This window comes from Sturnus vulgaris, chromosome 9 (genome assembly GCF_052056855.1).
Source record: "Sturnus vulgaris isolate bStuVul1 chromosome 9, bStuVul1.hap1, whole genome shotgun sequence".
In the NCBI taxonomy this organism is placed as follows: Eukaryota; Metazoa; Chordata; class Aves; order Passeriformes; family Sturnidae; genus Sturnus; species Sturnus vulgaris.
The window spans coordinates 23,956,576-23,978,459 of record NC_142251.1 but is presented as its reverse complement, the minus strand read 5'-3'; the positions used below and the strand labels follow the sequence as shown (position 1 = coordinate 23,978,459).

The window sequence follows — 21,884 nt, the reverse complement described above, 5'->3', positions numbered from 1 at the left end:
CTTCCACACTGCCTGCATATCCCAGCTGTGCGGGGATTCTTAATCCTGCCATAACGCTATTACTGCTTTTTGCCCAACATTTCCCATTTATCTGCAAAAACAAGCTCCTTAAAGCTCAACGCAGTTAAAAAAAATCCAAATTCACAAAAACCGAAGACCTATTGTACTTACAGCGGGCATGTGACCTTGACACAGCCCACGACCATATCTAACACGCCACAGGCTTGTAAGGCAGGGCCCCGTAACTCAACGCCTGAGGTATTACCTGAGCTCTCCCAAACCCCCATGAGGTTCAATAGGGCCGCCCTTACACATCCCCAGGGCCGCCATGAGGCAGAGCCAGCGGCGGTCTAGGCCGCGGACCAGGCCCGGCCGCGCAATCCACTTCAATCCTCCCTCGCCGCCTCCCATCGGCGACCGACCCGCACCCGCGGGGCTCCAAGACCACCCCCCGGAGCGGTCCCACCGCAGCCCGAGCGTGGAATCGCCCCCCACTCACCGGCGAGGCCGCACTGGAGACACAGCACCCCCGGCGCCGCAGAGCCCGAAAAGAGAGAGATGGCCTCGCGCCCGTCCCTTATATAGCGCAGATCACGTGGTGCAGACGTGGCCACACCCACAGGGTGTGCTGTCCAGGGAGGGGCGGGGCGGGGGCGTACGGTCCGCACGGCGTTTCCTTCCGGGGCGCGGCCCGCGCTGGCGCGTTTCGGTTCCGGGCCGGCGCTGCGGGCCCTTCCCACCCCCGGCAGGTGAGGCTGGGCCGGGAGGGGCGGGCGAAGCCGCGCGGGGCCCCGGGGGCGCGGAGGGGCGGAGGCGCGGCCGCCGCCCCGCGGGGCCAAGGGCGGGAGGGCGGGGGCTGGGGGAGGTTGGCCCCGCCCGCCCCGCGCACCCCCGGTCCGGGGCCGCGGCGCGGCTGTCACGGGTGAGAAGGGGCTGCGGGCCCCGCTGGAGGAGGGTCCGGGAGCGATGGGGCCGGGAGACACCAGGCTCTGTGAACCGGGTCCTGCGGGCGGGGTGGGGACGGGAGAGAAGTCACCGCCGCTCGTCTCAGTTCAGAGTTATGTTTGGTTTTATAGTTTTGGAGTCCCGTTGGAATGTGCAAGTAGCCAGATAGGTTTATTGGGAAGAAATTGTTTCCTGTGAGGATGGTGGGGCCCTGGCACAGAGAAGCTGTGGCTGCCCCTGGATCCCTGGAAGTGTCCAAGACCGGGTTGGACGGGGCTTGGAGCAAGCTGGAATAGTGGAAGGTGTCCCTGCCCGTAGCTTTAAGGTCCCTTCTAACCTAAACCATTCTGGGATACTAGATAGCTCTCTCTGGGATCAGGGACAGGACCCGTGAAACGGCTGCAGTTGTGTCAGGGGAGGTTTAGTCTGGCTAACAGGAAAAGGTTCTTCCCCCGGAGGGTGCTGGGCACTGCCCAGGCTCCCCAGGGAATGGTCACAGCCCCAAGGCTGCCAGAGCTCCAGAAGCGTTTGGATAAAATGTCTCAGACACAGGGTGAGGTTGTTGGAGTGTCCGTGGAGGACCAGGAGTTGGACTCAGTCGTCCCTGCGGGTCTCTTCCAGCTCAGGATATTCTGTGATTCTGTGAAGTTGCCCAGTCACAGTAAATCTCTAGCCAAAAGTGGAGAGTTTTCAGTGCAGCTTCCAGGGTGACATCATCAGCTGAGTGGTCTGTCTCTGCTTCTTACCTGATGGATCAAGAATTCCACCCGCTCCTGGTAGTTGCCTCACAGGCTGGAAGGCGTTTGCTGAGATAAGTAAAGTCTGAGTCTCAGCTGGTGACACTTCAAATTCCATTAAAAACGGCAGTGTCTCAGTGTGTGCTTTGTGCTGCCTCAGCTCAGTCTGCAGGTAAAGGTGAGTAGAGGTGATGGACTTCCCAGAGAAGAGAGAAATCAGGATATTGCCATGTGGCTGAGGTGCAGAAGCTGACGGGAGGTTCCCTTAGAGGGGCAGAAATCAGTTTCTGACAGGGTAGTTTGAACCAAAAGACAGATTCCCTCACACCAGCCTCTGAGTGGATCATAACATGCAGGTTCCCTGATACTGAGGTGAGCAGAGCTCTGTGGGTTATAAAGAGTAGATGGATTTTCCCTGCCTTTGGAGTAGGAGCTCACAGATAATTTGTTGGGCTCTCTGGAGAGCAGCTGCCTTCTGACCACAGCTATACCCAGCCATGCTCAGCAGTTAAGGTCTGATGGGTTGCTTTTCCCCTTCTCTTTCTGTGTATCCCAAGCTCAGCCTCTGCCTCCCTCTTGCCTCCCTGGGTGCTCATGGCCTTGGCAAGGGTGTTTCACCCTTGCCTTCCTTGAGAGTGTACTCTGAGGCTTATTGTTTTAGGAAGAGCTGTTTTGGGAAGATGGTGAGGTAATCCTGCTGCAAGATCCTCCAGCAAAACCAAGAATGACAAAGCTTGATGTTCATAAATGCACTTGGGAGAACCCAATTCCTTTGCACTTCAGTTTTTCTTTCTTTTTACCTCCTAAAGGGGAAGGGGGCAGCAAGTTTTCTTCTCATTACATCAGAAGAAAAAGAAAGAAGGCAGCACCCCCATTTCCTTCCCACTGCATGTAACTCACAGCACGCCAGGTAAGATGTTGGGTTTTTGTATTTCCCTTTGTTCTGTGCAGTTAATGGTCTGCTCCCAGTCCTGTGTTGACACAGACCTGTACACTGTGGTTTCCTGATTTTTGTGGGATTTGTTGCTTTCTCCAAAAGATAGGGAAGGACATGGAGCTGTTGGGGCGAGTCCACAGGAGGCACCAACATGATCAGAGAGATGGAGAAGCTCTGCTGTGAGGAAAGGCTGAGAGAATTGGGGTGGTTCAGCCTGGAGAAGATTCAGGGTGACCTAATTGTGGCCTTGCAGTGCCTGAAGGAGCTGACAGGAAAGACAGAGAGAGACTGTTTGCAAGGGATAGAGTGACAGGACAAGGGGGAATGGCTTCCCACTGCCAGAGAGTAGGTTTATACTGGATATTGGGAAGCAATTGTTACCTGTGAAGGTCGTGAGGTCCTGGATGCCTGGAAGTGTCCAAGGCCAGGTTGGATGGTGCTTGGAGCAACCTGGGACAGTGGAAGCTGTCCCTGCCCGTGGCAGGGGGTGGAACAGGATGAGCTTTAAGGTCCCTTCTAACACAAACCATTCTGTGATTCTGTGATAGGAGAAGGAGAGAAGAAGCCCTAAGACTTGGCACTGTTCAGGTGCACCTTGTGAAGCTTTGTACACTCCTATCTGACTTCCCCAGGGACACACAGCCATCCTGCCACTCAGAAATCCCTTGGCACAACTCCACAAGATTGACAGGCTGTCCTGCAGCTTCATGTTTAGTAACTGGGTTTGCCAAGTTTGCACAAAGCCTGCTCGGGCATATGGACGTGTGCTATGCTGCAATGTTCATAAATTCCAAATAAAAAGTTCTCCAAAGGCAGACATGTGCCAATCCCTTCGATTTGGAGATTCCTCAGAGTGGGCACTGTGAGTCTTGGTATTCCCAGCCTGTTTGAAGTGGTTTGGACATCTGCAGGACTCTGCTCAATCCACATTTCAGATGCTGTCCAGCTTGGAAGCTGCTTATGCCATGAGTGGACTTTAACAAGCTTATTTGCTTTGCTTTTTTTTTTCTTTTCTGGATGAGTTTACATCTCATTTTCATTCATTCCAAATTTTTACCATATATGGTCAGGGCTTCTTTTCAAACTTTGCCAAAATGAAATGTGATGATGTGGTGGTGCATCCCTCACCCCCCCTCCCTGGCCCTGCTCTGAGATCTCCTGATAAGCCTCGGTGGACTGGGCTGAGTGGTGAAGGGTCCCCCGACTGCAGCAGCTGGGTGGTGAGGTGCTCCCTGAGCATACCAGGAGCTCTTGTGTGGTAGAGGTGGAAACAAGGGATGAGCCATGCATAGCCTGGGTAAACCATTTGCCTGGATTGCAGCCCAAGCAGAGCAGCACCATTGGGAATTGTAGCCTGAATGGAACAGCCCCATTCTTACATAGCTGGGAGAGAGTCCAGGAGTTACTGACTTAGGGTATGGCCAGGATGGGAACTTAGTGATGACCAATGTGAAGTGTCTTGGGACCCTACAGAGGTGATCATGAGTGAAGCCCTGTGAGCTCTCCTGAACCATGGCTTCTTCTTTCATTCTCCTGTTATGCATTTTCTGGCATGTGTCAGAAGTGCCACATATGATGGATATCTCAGGTTAACAAGGTACTTAAGATGCCTTGAGGTCAGATGCTGGCCAACTTCTCAAAGGTCTCTGGAGGATTTAGTTCCCAGTGTCTCCTTCCCAGTTCCTGTTTTACAAAGGGGCTTTCCCTATTACTTTCTCTTTTCAAGATCCATAGAAGGTACAAGTGGTGAGTATTTTAATCCATTATGCAATCAGGTGCCTATTTTTAATACCTGTGCCATTTTTAAAAGTTCTTCTTACATGCAGATGTGCTTTTATGGAGGCTGGCAGAACAAAGTGTTTTGCACGTTAAAGCTGCAGGGAATGGGGGTCTATCAGGGACTGGCTTAGCAGAATTCTTGTGCGGGGGGATGCACAGCATGGAGGGGTCAGAGAGCTTTTGTCATGCTTTTCTAAGCGATCTCAAACACACTCATTTGTGACAGAGCTGCAGCCAGGTGAGGAAGGTCTCTAAAAACTCCAGTGTTTCAAATTGTGTGGAAGCAGGTGAAGAATATTCTAATTTCAAATTATTGGCTCTGCTAATGACAGGATCTTTTCCCCCTTTTCCAGTAGAGGCGTGCACCTGCAGCTGGGACAGCCATGGAGAAGAGTGGGAACATTCAGCTGGAGATTCCCAACTTCAGTAACTCTGTCCTGAGCCACCTGAACCAGCTGCGCATGCAGGGTCGGCTGTGTGACATCGTGGTCAACGTGCAGGGCCAGGCTTTCCGTGCGCACAAGGTGGTGCTGGCTGCCAGCTCACCCTACTTCCGTGACCACATGTCCCTGAACGAGATGAGCACCGTGTCCATCTCTGTCATCAAGAACCCTTCTGTCTTCGAGCAGCTCCTCTCCTTCTGCTATACTGGCAGGATATGTCTGCAGCTGGCTGACATCATCAGTTACCTGACTGCTGCCAGTTTCTTGCAGATGCAGCACATCATAGACAAATGCACGCAGATACTCGAGGGGATTCATTTCAAAATTAACGTGGCGGAGGTGGAAGCGGAATTGAGCCAGACCAGGACGAAGCATCAGGAGAGACCTCCCGAGTCTCACCGGGCAACGCCAAATCTAAACCGTTCCCTGAGCCCACGTCACAACACACCCAAGGGGAGCCGCCTGGGCCAGGTTAGCACAGTGCTGGACATTCGGGAACTAAGCCCGCCCGAGGAGTCCACCAGCCCCCAAATCATCGAGCAGAGTTCCGATGTGGAGGGCAGGGAGCCCATCCTGCGGATTAACAGGGCAGGACAGTGGTACGTGGAGACGGGAATGGGAGAGCGCGGGGCACAGAACGACGAGGAAGTGCGGGTGCTGGGAGGAGTGCGCATTAAGACGGAAAACCTGGAGGAGTGGCTGGGGGCAGAGCACCAGCCCTCGGGAGAAGATGGGAGCAGCGCTGAGGAGGTCACGGCCATGGTGATCGACACCACGGGCCACGGATCGCTGGGCCAGGAGGCTTTTGCCTTAGGCTCCTCTGGAGCCAAAGTGGTCAGGCCAACCAGCAGTGAGATCGACAGGTGGGTTTTCTTAAACTTAATTATTCACCTTGGCTGTAAGAGGACGTTATGCAAGATTCTGACTTGGCTGGGTCAGTTGCTTTGGAACATTTCCTCTTTCTATTTCCTTTGGTCTTCTTAAGCATAAGAGTGAAAGGGTTTTTACCTGGTGTTAGGAAGAGTATATCCAGTTTGGGTAATAATATTTTGACTGGGTGTAGTGGTCAGACCAGGATCTCCAGGTACAGGCTAGCTTGGGAAATTACTTACTAGCTCTTAGAGGTTGGGATCTCTACCTCTCAGTGTTTCAGCTGAGGTGGGATTTTTTTTTAAGATGTTCAGTTCAGCCTCAGTAGATACTGGACTCAGATTTTGGATTAATGAGGTCATATATAATATGTGTTACATCTTTCCGTTGCACTGGTGCCTTCTGGCCCGAAGACCTAGGGATGGTTCTGGCTGAGAAACAAGCCAGACACCAGCTGTAGGTCAAGGTCTTCCCAGTGGTCCATGATAGCAGTGGGCCCTGGGTTTACATCTTCTGAGGCAGTTGAAATGAGGGACCCAGTGGCCTCCACTGTTGTTTTGATTTATATGAGAGAGCAGAAAGCCTTTGAATGAGTGGTGAAATCTGCTGTGTTTGGATTCTCCATCCATCTGCTTCCACTCCAGCATTTGCTTTCTTGCCCTAGGCTCACGACAGAGAATGGATTTGATAAAGGGCAGGTCTGTTTTATTTGGGGGGGTTGTAATTCTAGGGTTTCCCTTCACATTTACCTCTCTTCTAGCTTAATCCCATGGGGAAACAGCTACCTGGAAGCAGCAGATATTCTGTTACTTGTGCTTAATAAATCAATCAGTGGGAACAATCTTGAGCTGGCCTTTGGAGCACGATGCTTTCCTACTTCCTTAGCCCTTTTCCTTGGATCAGCTAGTCTCTAGCTTCTCTTTTTGCACTGCAGTCTGTATGCACTGTTTCCTACCTCTAGTCCATCACATCCTGTATATTTCACTCTGTGAAGGGAGGAGGAGGGTTCTGAAGGAGAGGTGTCCTCTGAGAAATGGTTTCTGTCCTGCTGTACAGTTCCTGAATCACCTGGCCCATATTGGTTTATTCATGATAGCAACCACTCTCTGTTGCTGAACTGGAAGCCAAATGACTTCGTTTTATTTTTTAGATGTTTAGACTGAAGCTGTAGACAGGTATGATTTGGTTTTTCCTTTATACTTGCACTGTTCCACCTCCAGTGTGTTAGCTGATGAGGATGAAGAGATGCTATACAGGTGCCTCTATTGCTCACCTGTTGTTCTAAACACTGTAGTGATGTGCTGCCCATTAAAAATTCCATTGACACTCTTCCCCCACCCCACAGATTCAGCCCTTCTGGCAGCATGGTGGCTGTGACTGAGCGGTACAGGTCAAAAAGTGAGTCTCCTGGGAGGATGGATGAGCCTAAGCAGCCCAGTTCCCAGGTAGGCACATCAAGACTTTTGCAAGTAAATGTTGGCTTGAAGGTGAAGGGGACTTTGTTGTGATGAAGTGTATCATATTTTATATTTGCAAGCAATAATGTGTGGAATACAAGGACCTTTTACTTTGGCAAAGAATCTACTTGTTCACAGGAGAGCATGTGCTGGCCATGTATGATTTAAAAACTGATTCTGGCTGTTGTTTGGGATTTTGGCCAGATACTTGGAAAACACAAGGAGTTTCTCTTGTTGTTTGAGGGCATAAATACCCACCCTTACTCTGGGCAAGCCACCAACTCCTGAGGAGAAACCCCATTTGCCTGCAGAGCTGGATCTGCCCTCAAACACTGGCAGCAAATGCCTGAGCAGAGGGAGGAGGTGTGGCTTGGCTTCTGTAGAAGACGGGTGACAACAGCTGAACCTTTCTATGCCGGTACCAAGACCATTCCCAAAAGCCCTCCAGGAACTAACAGCAATAAATACCTTTTCAGATGGACTGTCAAAGAATGGTGGAATTTTAGAGAAGTCTGTGTCTATTCTCCAAGTGGCTGTGTTGCACAGCAGACTTGGCAACATAAGGGAGCTCTGAATTCTCTGCTTTCTTGGGCACAGTTTTGGGGTAGGAGGGAGAGATGCACAGAAATGGGAGGGCAGTGGGCTGTAGAGTGCAGCAAAGTGGGACACAGCAGTAATGCCTGTGCCTTATCATTTTGGTCTAATTTCGTTGCTCAGTTAGTGTCACAGTGTCACTGTGGTGCAAGCGTGTCAGCCAACACAGTGCCTTGTGAGCCTGACAGGTTAGGAATGTGTCAGTGTGTAAGCAAAAGACTTGGCTGGAGGTGAGTAAGGAGATACTAGGCTGCTTTGCTCTTGAGTAAGACCAGGTGAAGCTAGGGTTTGAAAATTGTGATTTCTGTCTTGTGACTTCGTTAGAACACTTCCATAAAACAACAGATACCTTTTTGTTCCTGTTTTGCAAAGCTTTGTTTTGTATCCTCAGAAGACATTGCAAAAATTTCAGGTCAAACCAACCTTCTAGGGGAAATGTGACATATTAAGCAATTTTAGCTCTACCTACAGAAAAGCTGCTCTTACTTCTCCATTGTGAGAGCCTCAAACATGAAACCTTGGTCTTTACACATCATGGGGAAGTATCATCACCTTCCACTCTCCTGGCATTGCGATATCCATACTGAAATAGCCTGCCCGTGATCCCTGCCCACTGCTAGTGGTAGAGTGGAAAGGAAGAACCAGGAGTATCTCCTGGTGTATCTCCTTTAGTGCTCAGCAGCTTCCCTATACCTGTACAGCTGGATTGAGCAGCACCTGGCACAGGTACACTGCTGTTCATGCCTGTAGAGCCCTGGCTTGCAGAGGAGATGCTCTCCTGCTGTTACACTGGCTGTTTCTCCACATTTGGCACCACTGGGATGCAGCACTGGGGGAGTAAACAGTGTGTCTCCAGCACAGAAGCGTTCTGGAGTCTGTGTGTTTCTGCTCAAGCTGAACACAATGGCCAGAAGTGTCTGTCCTGAGACCAGGCTTGTGGTTCAAGTTGTCCTTGGGTGTTTGTGTGTGTGACTTCAGAAAACAGAGGAGTCCTTGCTGTGCATCTGGGTCAGGCACATCCTTGCCTCCGATGCCACGGGGCTGGGCTGGATTACACAGCCAGGCAGGCGAATGTGACTCATTATAAAATGAACTCTAAGTGACACCTGAATAAATACCTGTGTAAAATGACACCTGAAGACTTTCAGATATGATTTGTGGTTTGCTTCTCCTTTGTTTTACTGCAAGCTCATCAATCAGCTTATTTTTTTTTATTTTTAGTGAGGAAAACAGGTGATACTCCCAAGTGTTTTAATAAAACTGGCACAAATTTTTTAAAAAGTAACAAGTATTGACATATGGTCCACAACTGAATTGGTGGCCAAGTGCCCTTGTGTCAAGGGCTGTCTTTTCTTCACCAGATCCAGGGAATGGCTTGGCAGAAGGGGCCTCTGCAGCAGTGGTTTCTAATTGATTGCCCTTTTGTCTTCAGCCCCAAGGCCCCTTTTAAGCACTTAAATGTGTGCTTGAGGTTGCAGACATTAGCGCTGCTGATTTTGAGGTTTGGCACATGCTTTACTGGCTGGACCTGGGCCTGATCTTCTCTGCAACTTGTTTTAGGCTGCTTGTTATTTAAATCTATGCCGTTTCCTTGGCAGGGGGAGGAGTCAGCCATGCTCGGAGTGAGCGGTTATGTGGAGTATCTGCGGGAGCAGGAGGTTTCAGAGCGCTGGTTCCGGTACAACCCACGGCTCACGTGTATTTACTGCGCCAAATCCTTCAACCAGAAAGGCAGCCTGGACCGGCACATGCGGCTCCACATGGGCATCACACCTTTTGTGTGCCGCATGTGTGGCAAGAAGTACACCCGCAAGGATCAGCTGGAATATCACATCCGCAAGCACACAGGCAACAAGCCCTTCCACTGCCACGTTTGCGGGAAAAGCTTCCCTTTCCAGGCCATCCTCAACCAGCACTTTCGCAAGAACCACCCCGGCTGTTTGCCCCTGGAAGGGCCTCACAGCATCTCCCCTGAGACCACTGTCACGTCCCGGGGGCAGGCAGAGGAGGAATCTCCTCCGCAGGAAGAGGCTGTGGCAGTGGGGGAGACGGCACAGGGATCTGTGTCCACAACCGGGCCGGATTGAAACGCGGCTGTGGAGTCCCAGGAGAAAGGACCGTCTTCCCATTCCTGGCTCTAAAGAGTCAGCACCAACCCGGCAGGCTGGTACTGTAATTAGTGCAATGCCACCACTGAACAGAAAGAAGCTCCCAAGATGTTGCCAAAATAGAAAAATTTCTCTCTTTCCCTCTCTTCCTCTCACACACCCACACACACACCCATAGAGTGTTAAATGTTTTTCTCCCTTACTCTTCCTCCTCTTGGAGAAAAACAGAACAACTGTGTCAATCAACTTCTTATTCAGGGATCGACAGGATTTTAAATTTTTTTACTGTTCTGTAGTGATCTGGGACAAGCAGTCATTTGTATTTCTGGACAGCGCTGTGGCCCAGCAGGGCGTCCCGCCGGCAGTGCCGGATCCAGCCACAGAGCCATATCCACTGCTCCCGCTCGAGGGGAGAGCAGGGGCAAGGGGCCGTTGCCTTTCTCCCTTCCCCAGGTAGTTGCCACAGCAAAGGAAACAAAAACACTGTCCTGGTGGAGCCTGCCTTGCCCGAGTGTATTTATCCCCGTCTTAATTTTTGGTGTGTTTCTTTACTTTTTTATTTAAACTGTTATTTTAGGGCTTTGGGCTTGCCCATTCCAGGCATGCAGCCCTGGTGCCCCTTGTTAAAGTGGGCACAGCTACAAAGTGGTATTCCAGAGGTCAGCAAAGTGTGAAGGAAGTACTTCAGCGACTGAGAATGGAATTTAGCAGCTGTGAGGTTTGCATGAGACTCTGATGCATTGGGAGAAGGCCTGGAGGGGTCTTCCAGAGGAGGTTGTCCTCTGCTGGTGCTGATCTGGGGAGCTCAGAGCACCCTGAGGTCCTGGCTGGAGAGCTGCCACGCTTCAGGTGTTGCCAAGGATTAGGAAGAGATTTTCTGGAGTTGCTGAATTGTGGAGTTAGAGGCTGGCTACCAAAGTCCTCTTTCACCCCTGCTCCCCCCTCGACACACACTTGATCTTTTAGAACAGCAATATGGGATATGGAAATACTGCAGTGCTGTTGTCACAGCCGAGCAATCGCAGGTGGTTGCTTTTAAACCTGTTTCTACAAACTAGTTTGATAACTTTTTTATCAATGAAATGCAAAATGAAAAGAGAACCCTTCTCTATTTCCTTATAACAGTTCAGGAGACTTACAAATGAATGGTTCCTAGAGCAATCACAACTCTGTCCCCTTGCATGGACTTAACATTTTTGTATTCTGAGTAGCTCTGATGTTTAGAGCAAGTTTAGCAAACCTGGAGAGACATGCCTGCGTGTGTATTGTAGGTGTTTGCACGGGCTTATGTGGTTCATAACCAGAAAAGCATGGGACAGGCAGAAAAGTGCAAATATCCTGACATCTTTCTTTTAAAAAATATGCAATATTTTCAGAGTTTTCTCTAGTTCTGATGCCAAGTTATTCCTGAAGAAAGGGGGGGAATGAACGACAGGTTGTGCTTATCAGGTTTGGTGAAGGAGTTCTCTTGAGGACATATAATGTGTATATGATAAGGAAGGGTGAAGTTCTGAACCTTAAGGTGATGGGAGGAACAAAGAGACATTAGAAAAAAAATACACTTCATCTTGCTTCAGCAAGAAAGCTGGATGAGTGATTAGAGTGGGGGCTTAGCTGGCAGGAGACTGACCAAGTGACAGTAAAGCCTGACCTGCTGTCTGACTGCAGTTTTGGGCACATGGAAACATCTCCAGCCCTTGCTTTCCCCATCTGCAAATTGGTACTAGGGATCATTTTCTTGCCCCTTTGGAGGGAATAATTTGGAGAAGGGTGATGTATTCTTGCCTTGCTTTATAGATTTTTTTATATGTGAGGGGTCTCACTGTTCCTCCTATCTCTCTCAAAAAGTGATGTGGCTCTAATGTGTTTTTGTGTGTGGGAAAGGGCTCGGTGCCAGTATCGCTTGTAACAGGGATGTGATCCTACAAGAGGAACCTTTGCAGGTGTTCTGAGCTGGGCATCTGCAAAGTACCATTTCATTGACCATTTCAAACAGGAAAACTGGTATTTCACCTCCGTTTTCCTTCTGTGCCTTCTTCCTCCTCTCCTGTCAAGGGCATCCATCACACAGGGAGTGATTTGGCCACCCAAACAACCAGCTCCGTCAGGTTTCCTGGCAAAGGTCAAACGTCACGGTACCAAAACAGTGAGGTTGCCAGAGAGCAGTGGCAGAGGATGAGGTGAAAGGATGGCCAAGGTAGGTTTTGTTGCAATCAAGGTGCAGGGAGGGGTGGAGATGTGCTGCTTTAGTCATAGCTTTTGAAGTTACCAAAAATGAAAAAAAAAAAAAAAAGTTAAAAACTTTGAAATCCTATCCTGTTCACACTAGAGAGCATAAAAAGTTACTTTTAGTTGCTTAAAAGATTTTTAAGTGTTTTAAAATAGAAATTTTAAAAGAATACTACCAAACTATAAAAACATAAAATTATTTATATACATATATTATATAAAAATATAGTGGGAAAGTTTCCCTGCTAAGCTTGCTGTGAAGAGAAGGGTGAAGGTGCAGTAACTGCTACACAGGCAACATTTTTCTGAGACAGATGGCAACCGTAGTGAAGAAGGGCTGACATAAAATGGTGAATGCCTTTGTTCCCATGGCATAGCTGTGAGTTTCTTGAGCAGGTTTTATTTTACTGTATCAATACTGTGAACGGAGGAGCATCCAAACAGTACTGGATGCCAACAGTGCATCCTGTTTGCTGATTCACTACTTCAAGTGGCCTGGTGAAAACCATGAAATTAGTCCTTCATACCTTACTAGGCTGAAAACAAAGCTTGTGAAAGGTTTTTATTTTTTCCTCCTTTATATTTGCTTTTGTTTTTGGTTGGTTTTTTTTTTTTTTTTTGTGCAGAGGTTGCCACTGTATAAATGATCATTTCTGATTGCATGCAAAAGAGCCAATATTCTTGCCCAGGCCTCGCTGAGGTGAAGTTTATAGCTTGTAGCTAGAGTCAGTATAAGGTATGGTAGTGGGAATCATTTTGATATTATTTCTGTACATTTAATGGATGTGTATGTATGTGTGGGAATCATGATGTCTAATATTTCTTGAACAGTGCTGAAACCAGTTCAGGCCCATCTGCACTAGACAGTGGAACCAGTTCTGAAGGAACCGTTATTAAACATTTCTTTCAATGGTTGACTTCCTGGGTGCAGATGAGACCAAGGTTTGAGAAAAAAGGGGTTGGAGGTCCTACACGATATGGAAAAACCTCATGTGAATTTTCTGGCAGTGGTGTAGCTACTTAGAGGTGCTTTCCCTAACAGTATGACACTGTGTCCTGTTGCCTCTGCGTTGGTGTGGCTCTTCACGGTTGCACCAAAGCTGTGGAGAATCAGATGCCAACTTTCCAAGTGTGAATGCTTCTGTGATGGCTTGAGGCACAGCTTTGCATTCCCACGTCTGGCTGCATCTTATTCTGCCAAAACTGTGATTTCAACTGTGATTTAAGGAGGATGTGAAGAGAACTCTCGTGTTTTAATACCTCTGTACGTAACATTTTTGTCTGCTTTAGAGTTAGGGCTTACTAACCCATTTGTTTTCTTGCCTCAGGCAACACGGAGAACACACTCTGGTTTTACAGTTTGCTTTCTTGGAGGTGGACATATTTCTTATTTCGTTGCTATCAAAGAGCTCACCTCCCAAATGTGAAGAGTTGTGGTTATCTCCTTAAGCCTGCAGCAAGCCCTGGTGCCAAGTGTCAGCCAAGTGACATGATGGTTGCTGCAGCTGTTCCCTGCTGCTGCCACGTTCCCTGTGAATAGCTGTGAAAATAGCAAGAATTGTGTTAATACTGTGTTGCTGCTTTGGAGAAAAGCTAAACCTCTTTGTCTCAGGAGGATGACTGATGTGAAGCTGGGAAAAGGAGAAGGCCAAAATGCAATGAGAGGATGTGAAAACAAATTGTGCTTTGTGTTTCCAGGAGCTAGAGAGGGATGAATGAGAGGCTTTATGAAATGTGAATTTGTTACAGGAGGCTGAGAACATGCTTGGAGCTAACTCAGTAAGATCCAGGGATAGCCTGGTGAGAGCCAGAGCAGTTGGTGCAAATGGGCAGTCCCTCCTTGTCCTCTCAGCATTATCCACCATCAGGTTCAGTCCTTGGACTTTCCTACATCTTCTCTACAATATTCTCAAGCTGTGATTTGTATAATGTAACTTTAGTTTGGGTGCTGGGAAGAACAGAAAGCATGTTGTGTCTCTGCTGCTGTTTTAAACCCAGAGAGGTTGGCAGCAACTGACCCCGTTCCCATGTGACAGCTATCCAGAGCTGGAACAGCATTGGGAACTAGCTGTAGCCCTGCTGAAAAGCATCGTGGGGCTGGCTCAGCAGAGAGGGCATGAAGCCAGAATTTCAGCCCTCTGTGAGCTCAAGTTTGAAATATATGGACAGGACAGCTATCCCTGCTTGTCCTGCTCTCATTTTCTGACAGCTCTGTGGCTGTTTCCATCCCACACCTCTGCATAGGAATGTCACTTAACTGTGAGATGCCCATTTCACGAGGTGATTCCAAGCAGCCTGGTTTTGTAGTAGAGTACTTGGCACTTTTGGGTGATTCAGCCTTAACAAGGCCTTTGTGAGAGCAGAGTTGTAGCTTTTATTTGCTGCTGACTTCATCTCTCCTGCAGAATCCAACATATAAATAAGAAGACAGCTGCAAAGGTGCCGTTGATTTGGGTGGAAGGTGCCTGGGAGGTAGATAGGATCGTGCATCTTGAAAAACAACAAAAAACAGTATTTAAAATTATTTAAACTTTACCAACCTCTCCTCTTTGATCCGTGACATGCCTGCCAATACAGCCGTGCCAGCATCCAAATGTTTCTGAAGATTAGTGACATCAAATGCTGTTCAGGCTCTGCTGGAAATATTTTGGGGATGGGAAAAGTCCCTGCTCATGGCAGGACAGTTGGACTAGATAACCTCTAAAGGTCCCTTCCAACCCATACTATTCTATAAGTCAAGAAGCTGTAATTCAAGGAGACTTTTTGCCAAGGTCTGGGCTCTGAGTTTTCCCTGGGAGCTGAGCCTGTGGCCAGGACTGCAGTTGGAAAGCCTGGGATCCACTGCCATAGCAAAGTAATTGTGAGTGTTGCTCCTGTCACAAGGTGAGAGCCACACACAGAGTTTTGATATCTGCAGTTAAAAGGCCCAAAGAGCTCAGAATCCTTATTTTAATCGCTGTCATTCAAAGGATTTTTTTATATAAAATACATATATACCTGTGTATGTATATATATATATGTTTGTAACCAAATAGAAGTTAGAACTATGCAAACCATACTGGCTGCTTTTTGAAACTAAACTAAAGTCTACCAGAACATTTTGGAATTGAGTAGATTTGGAGTAGACTTGCTGTAGGGTTCTTGTTTTGTTTTGTTTTATAATCAGTAAAATGCAGCAGACCAAAGTTTTGCTGCAGTTACTAGAAATTTAGGTTATTTCTAACCTGGAACCCACTTAAGTGGGTTATAAAATTATCTGAAGAGTCCTACCATCTCTAAAATATTTCCATCTGCTGAAAGGCTTTGGCTTGGCAAGCATAGGAGAACACAGAGGCTGGGAATTAGGAGAGATTGAATGTAATGTTTGGGCTGATGGAATCAAGGAAAGACTGGGAGCATGTTCTTTTGGATTAGGATTGAATTGGTTTCAAGGAATCTACCTACTTGGGAAATGATCATTGCTGAGATGAAGGCAATGGTCAGAGCATCCCTGGGATGAATTCTGGTTTTGATGGATGTATTGGAAAGCTTCCTGCTGAATCTGATGGTACCAGATTTTAGGCTGCTGGGAGAAATTCCACATGGTTTCTGCCATTTCTTTGTGTCAGATCTGATCTTTGCTTTTAGGATTAACTGCAGTATATCTGTAACTTTCAGTGACCTTTGGCTTTTTATTCCTGGAACTGTAGACAATTCAGGTTTCCCATAACATTATCCTCATCCCAACTGTGAACAAGTTACTACTGCTTCTTATAATTTATTGTCTTTCTGTTCCTGAATGTCTGTGTGATCCAGCTGGTCGCCAGCACCACCTTCCAGTGCTTCATTAGCTTTTATGCACAGGGAATTGTTGCAATGGATAAGTTGACCATGCTAGTTGGAAGAGTAGAAGCCTTTGGAGAATGACTTTTGCTTCCTCTAGCTGTCATTAGGGAGTGCACACACACATACCTGTATATACATATATAGAAACAAATATAATGTGTTTCAATATAAACTCATTTAGCATTTTCTTATTTAATTTATATTTTAATCTAGTTGTAAACCAAAGTATTACAGTTTGTGATGTCTCTCGGAAATAGGAGGAACCTTTTTTAGGTGGGAATTTTGAAAGGTCTTTGGTGACAAGAACATGGATATGAGTAAGACTTAAAGACTTGTGCTGCTGGGGAGTTGCAGCCTTGAAAGGATTTGAAACTTGTTGGATGGTGGGGCCTTCTGAAGGTGTTCTTCACAGTCCTTAACAGTTTTGTTGTAAAACAAGCATGTTCTGGCAAAGCTAGAAATAAAAAGGGAGAAAACAGAAAATCAGATTGTGATCTGGCAGAGCTGGGAGCTGGGGAGGAAGCCACAAAACCAGCCACTGGTGTATTTAGTGTCTAATTTAAAGTTTTAGGAAACGAGACATTGCTATTTAGTGATGTCTAGAAGTAGCTGGGGTTTTGTTAATAACTTCTGTGAAGGCATGTTCTGCTGTCACCAATGGGAAGAAATAATGGGTTCAGAGATAAGATCTTGCTGATTTTTCTGTGCCAGGGAGTAATTACCTTTCTGAGGAATTAGCAAGTTCTAAGAATAAATTCACCTCTAACATGTCCCACAGGCTTGGCAGTGGCTCTGCTTCCTCTAGGGAGAAGGAAGACAGCTGAAATAAGAAGAGAGCTTAGCTGTTTTCAGCTCTGGCTGGCACTGGTGGCACTGGAGCCACACAGGGGGATGTGTAGAAAGGTGGAAACAGCAGCAAAGCATCATTGGAAAGGGGTAGTGCATGTATCTGGCATGCCATGGATGCTGTGGGCAGGGAAATGCTGGGTTTAGAACCTGCAGGAGGGCAGGAGCATGCAGGAAATGCTGCTGCCTCGTGAGGCAGGTGTCCAAAGATGCCTATCCTGGCACATGACAGCTGAGCAGCACCAGTGTTTTCCATGCTGGAGCTGTGAATAGTAAAGAAGGAAAAGGGCTCAGTCCCAAATCTGTGGGGGCAGATTTGCTGTGAGCATTTCAAAAACTCCATTGGAAGGAACTGAAGGGTGGGAAGTGAAGGGTGGAAAGGGCAGTACCAGACTTCAAAGTGCCATTTTCCGAGTTTTCTAGCAAGTGTTGAAGACAGAAGTTTGTTTTTGTTTCAGTGCTTTCTCCTTTACCTATATCATTTCTCCTATTTCAACTCCACAGCTCAGGGGAGGGTGCAGAGAAGATGGAGGAAGACCCTTCCTGGAGGCACATGGTGGAAGGAGGAGCAGCAGTAGGCAGCAGTTTATACAAGGGAAAATCAGGTTAGGTATGATAAGATATTGCCTCACCATGAGTACAGTCAAACAGCATTGGATCAGGTTGTCCAGGGAGGCTGGGAAATCTCCATCATGGGAGAGTGCAGCCTCCAAGTTCCTGTTTCCATTAGACTGTGCCAAGCTGTATTTTTGTTATATTTTTTTGTTTTGTTTTGTTTTATTATGTAAAATGGGCAGCTGTACTGGCCTTCCTAGTTCATATCACTTAAGCTTTTGAAACATGTTCAGGTATTTTTAAATACTGCTGTGTATTTTCCTTGTTTAATCTGACATATTCTGATTTATTATTTTACTGCAGTTACCTAAGGCAGTACTTAAAAAAATCAGTGCATTCTTTTTTTTTTGCAGACTTTCAGCTTAGTTTTTGATAATGTACCTAACACCCTTCCCCTCAGATCTATGGTGAAATGGCTGCATTGTTTTTATACTGCAGTGAGGTTTATTTATTTAAACCTTCCCATTACCTTTGCAGTGAGACCCAATACCATTGGCTATGAAACTGTGAAACTAATGAGAAATGAAAAATGAAGTTGGATTGACTAATTTATGGCTGGTCGTAAAATACAGAAAGTGGCAGCATAAAAAGATAAAATACAATTGAAATTAGTTACTCAAATCACAGAATCACACAATGGTTTGGGTTGGAAGGGACCTTTAAGCTCATTTATTCCAACCCCCCTGCCATGGGCAGGGATGTCTTCTGCTAGAATTCCAATAGATATTACTGAGTCTGGGGCAGGGGGAGAAGTCACAAAACTAGTCTGAGAGAAACAAATTTTAACTTGATGATGCCAATTAATTGGTTCCCCATTTGGTCAAGTTTTAAAAGGTGTTTCTTGAGGTTTCCCTGGCTCTGTTTGTTTGTCTATGTGTCTTGGGCATTGGTTTGATACGGGGGTTTGTGCCTCCGAGAGTATTTTCTGAGAGTTTACATGTCTAAAGAAACTCTCTGAATTACTGTGAAGCTTTTCTTGAATCCTTCCTTGCCTGTGCATTGGCAACTGAACACAGCTCTTGCCTGCAAGAGGCCAGTGAGAGGAGGGTGGCAGCTGTGGGTGACACTAACAAGAAGTGGACAGTGCAATTCTCGGGCTGACAGATTGGATTTCAGGAAGGGCCATGGAGCCCCAGCCCCTCTGGCTGTCCCCAGCGTGTTCTTTCAGTGATGTTTGTTTGCAGAGGCTGTTTACAGGGCTGCCTGGATCCCCACCAGAGATGCAGGGAAGGAGGGTGTAGTTGGCATGTAGGCACTTTTCTGATGTCTTAGAAGATTTCCTAAGCCAAGGTTGTGCTGTTGGGGGAAGCATCCCAGGTGGGATTGAGAGTAGAATTTTGTCATACTCTTTGCCTAAGACTAATTCCTTGGGCTCTCCTAAGGCACTGGCCTGGACAGAAAACTGACACCAGACAGCTTCCAGGGCTGAGGTGTCACGGGGCAAGTGTTGCTAAGAAATACTGGGAAGGGAGAGAGGAGTGTTGTTCAAATAAGACGTGGTTCTTTTGTGTTGGTGGGTAACATGGCTGACATTTAGGACAGGCAAGAGCAATCCTGGGTGGTAAAACAGACTTTTCTGAATAAGGTCTTTTAGAAGCTGAATGAGGAGGAGAATAACATGCAGCTGTGTGTTCTTGCAGTAACATATTCCTCACCTCGTGCCCCACACTTGCAGGGAGAATTAGCAAAGGATGAGAAGACTGGATGAGATATTAATTCATGGAAATGGAAGCAAGTATTCAAAGCACTGCTTTAGTCTGAAAAGGGAAGGGAATCAATGCAGTTTTGCCAAGCCTCTAGTGTGTTAAACACTAACTGAAGCTCCCGTGAGCTGTAGCCCCGTTGTCCCCAGAGCTCCCCTCGTTTCCCTGGTGTCACCCCACCTTTCCTGCACAACACTGTGAATATGATATCTGTAGCTCTTTTGAAAACTTTGGTCTTTTCCATTAAAACTGCTCAGAGCAGGAAATGCTGTCCTATTGCAGGAGCAGGTGGGATGTGACCCCCAAACAGGGCATGGATAGCTGAGTAGTGGGAGAGAAAATTTTAAGAGTTAACAAGGGAAGTAGCTTTGTATAGCAATTTGCTAATCAAATTTCATCTTGTCACGAACTTAACTGACAATCAATTTCTAAAATACAAAAGCCTCTTAGAGGAAATAGTCAAGTATATCTTCACCAGAAAGATTTAACTGGGATGACTTAAAAAAGAGCACAGGATTATTTTTTTCTTTTCCTTTTTTTTTTTTTTTTTTTTTTAGCAATCACTCCAGAAATGGAGTCACATTAAGCAGCAGTGTATTCACAGGACAGTAACTACCTCTCTCTCTTGGAGTGCTGAGGTTACCACACTACACACTCTAGCAGCAAAGCTTTCACTTTAAAGATATTTGTTTTTCTTACCTCTGTGTTTCAGAAATGCAAGTCTGCTCTGTAAAGTGACTCTAATGAAAATGGCATCTGGCAGGAGCAACGGGAGTCCCTCGGGGTCCACAGTCCTTCTCGGCCTCCAGTTCCTTACTGTGATCCTTTGCAGGTTTCCCATGGGGCTGTGACAGTTCAGGGGGACTTTGTCACCTCCTGTGTGCTGTGTGACAGTGAACTGTCTCCTGGGCCAGAGCTGTGAGACCACATTCCTGCACTGGGAAATCAGTTAATGGTGGGGAAGGTAAAAGGAGAATCCATCTCCCTCCTGCCTCCAAGGTAGCAGGCAGCAGTAAAAAAAAATAAAATGAAAAAAAGCAATAAGATAAAATACAAACACTTTTATATGTTGTTCATTAGTCAGCAGATCTGACTCTGCAAATTTATATATATATATATATATATATATATATATATACACACATACAGAGAGTGAATCTCTCATGTGAAAAGGTGCCATTTTTTTTTCCTAAACAGAGTCCCTTTCCAAACTAGAACAGCACTTTAAATAGGTTCCTCTTAAAAAAAAAAAAAAAAATTAAAAAAAAAAAAAAGAATTAAAAAGCAAACCCTTTTCTGCCGCAATGCACTTTAACTCTCCAGACGAGTACAGCTGTGGCTGGTTGGGACACAGCTGTACGGGCAGGCAGCTCCTGGGCAGCCCCAGCTCGGGGGGAGCAATGCTGCCAGGGCTTTGGGCATGGCAGCTCTACCTCCAGCAGCCCCCCGGGCCGACACGGCCCCCACGCTGCCCGGAGCAGCCCCGCCGTGCCCGGGCGCTGATGGGGCTGGTGGCTGTCAGGAGACTTGTTCATCTGTCAAGAGAAACCCACCCTTGCCTGTCAAGAAGATTTAAACCCCGTTTTTTAACAGGTCAGAAGTTGCACCCAGTTACAACCCAGCTGGCGGCCCAGGGCTGAGCTAAGCTGAACAGCAAAGCCAGGAGAAAGTTGTTACTGGGGTTTGTGGGGTATTTCCATAACATGAATGTGGAGCCCTCGTCAGTTCTGTTTGTTTGGTTTTTTTTTTCTTTTTTAATCCAAGTTTGTGTGTCCCACATTGATTCTGCTCTGAGCTGGTTTGCAGAGTAACCATAACAGAAATTGTGCTGTCACCTTCAACTAGTGACCTATAAATCAAACCTTTTTAGGACAGGTGTCCTAACACTCAAGACTTACTTTCATAGTTAAGAGATTTCCTGCTGTACTAATTATTCTTTTTTTTATTATTTTATTTTATTTTTGATTGCAGTCCTTATTTCAAGAAAAAAAAAAGTCAGTGTTCAGACTAGTCTGGAGTAGGCTGAAGAGTAAGCCTGCTGTAACTTGTGGATATCAGATTGTTCTTCAGTGATTTTCCAAGCTGTTTCCAAACTGGTCCTCCATAACTGCTTCCCTTTTCCAGCAGGCACTGGCAAACAGAAGCTCCATGGCCATTGTGTCCAGGGACAGCCAACACTGCTGGAGGGAGGTGGGCAGGGGTGGCAGGGGAACCAGAGTTGGGAAAGGGGGAAGTAAAACCAAGGTAGAAGGGACTGTACAATTGCATTGAAAGCAGTTTAGCAAAAAGCGCTCTTGTTGGACAGCTTTAAGAACAATGTGAATGAAAACTTAGCAACTTGGGTAAGAATCTTGGAAAATTCTATAAATGTATACTTGAAATTCTGTTTGTATTAAAAAAACCAACATTTTCTTCTTTCTTTTAGCACTGTGTAAAAGAACATTATGCATGTGAGTGGTATGAGAATTAAATGGTTTAATACTCAGATCCCTGTCTGTGTCTTATAGCTGACTGGTCCTTACTCAACATGGATTTTCTTCCTGGTCCCAGCTGTGGGCAGCTCCCCTGTCCTAAGCTGAGCAGCTTGAGAGAGGTTGTACAGTGCCAGGCTGCTGTTCCTGGCAACTCAGATGGCTTCTGTCTTTTTTGGATGAGTTTTGTCTTAGCTCTTCAGGAGGCTCAACCCTTTTCAGTCTCCCCAGGAGGAACAAGCCCTGAGCTCTTGCTGCAAGCCAAGTTTTGGATGTTTTCCCATCTGCCTATGGCAGGGAAGCATTCTGTTTCAGTGCCATGCTA

The 21,884-nt window shown here is 46.8% G+C and overlaps 1 protein-coding gene across 9 annotated transcripts; it reads left to right on the top strand.

Moving 5' to 3' along the window:
* The first annotated feature begins 704 nt into the window (after positions 1-704).
* Positions 705-21,575, top strand: ZBTB37 (zinc finger and BTB domain containing 37). Of its 9 annotated transcripts, none has more exons than XM_088170160.1 (8): positions 705-749; positions 2,492-2,592; positions 4,752-5,704; positions 7,057-7,156; positions 9,361-10,408; positions 11,926-12,067; positions 17,275-17,375; positions 19,801-21,575. In XM_088170160.1, exons 3-5 carry the CDS (start codon positions 4,782-4,784, stop codon positions 9,847-9,849), a joined length of 1,512 nt encoding a protein of 503 aa, XP_088026286.1. In that variant the 5' UTR covers positions 705-749; positions 2,492-2,592; positions 4,752-4,781; the 3' UTR covers positions 9,850-10,408; positions 11,926-12,067; positions 17,275-17,375; positions 19,801-21,575. The 9 variants fall into 9 exon arrangements, with proteins under 9 accessions (XP_088026286.1, XP_088026287.1, XP_088026285.1 ...); XM_088170161.1 differs by having other exon boundaries at positions 17,275-17,380; XM_088170159.1 differs by having other exon boundaries at positions 12,726-17,380.
* The last annotated feature ends 309 nt before the right edge of the window (positions 21,576-21,884 follow it).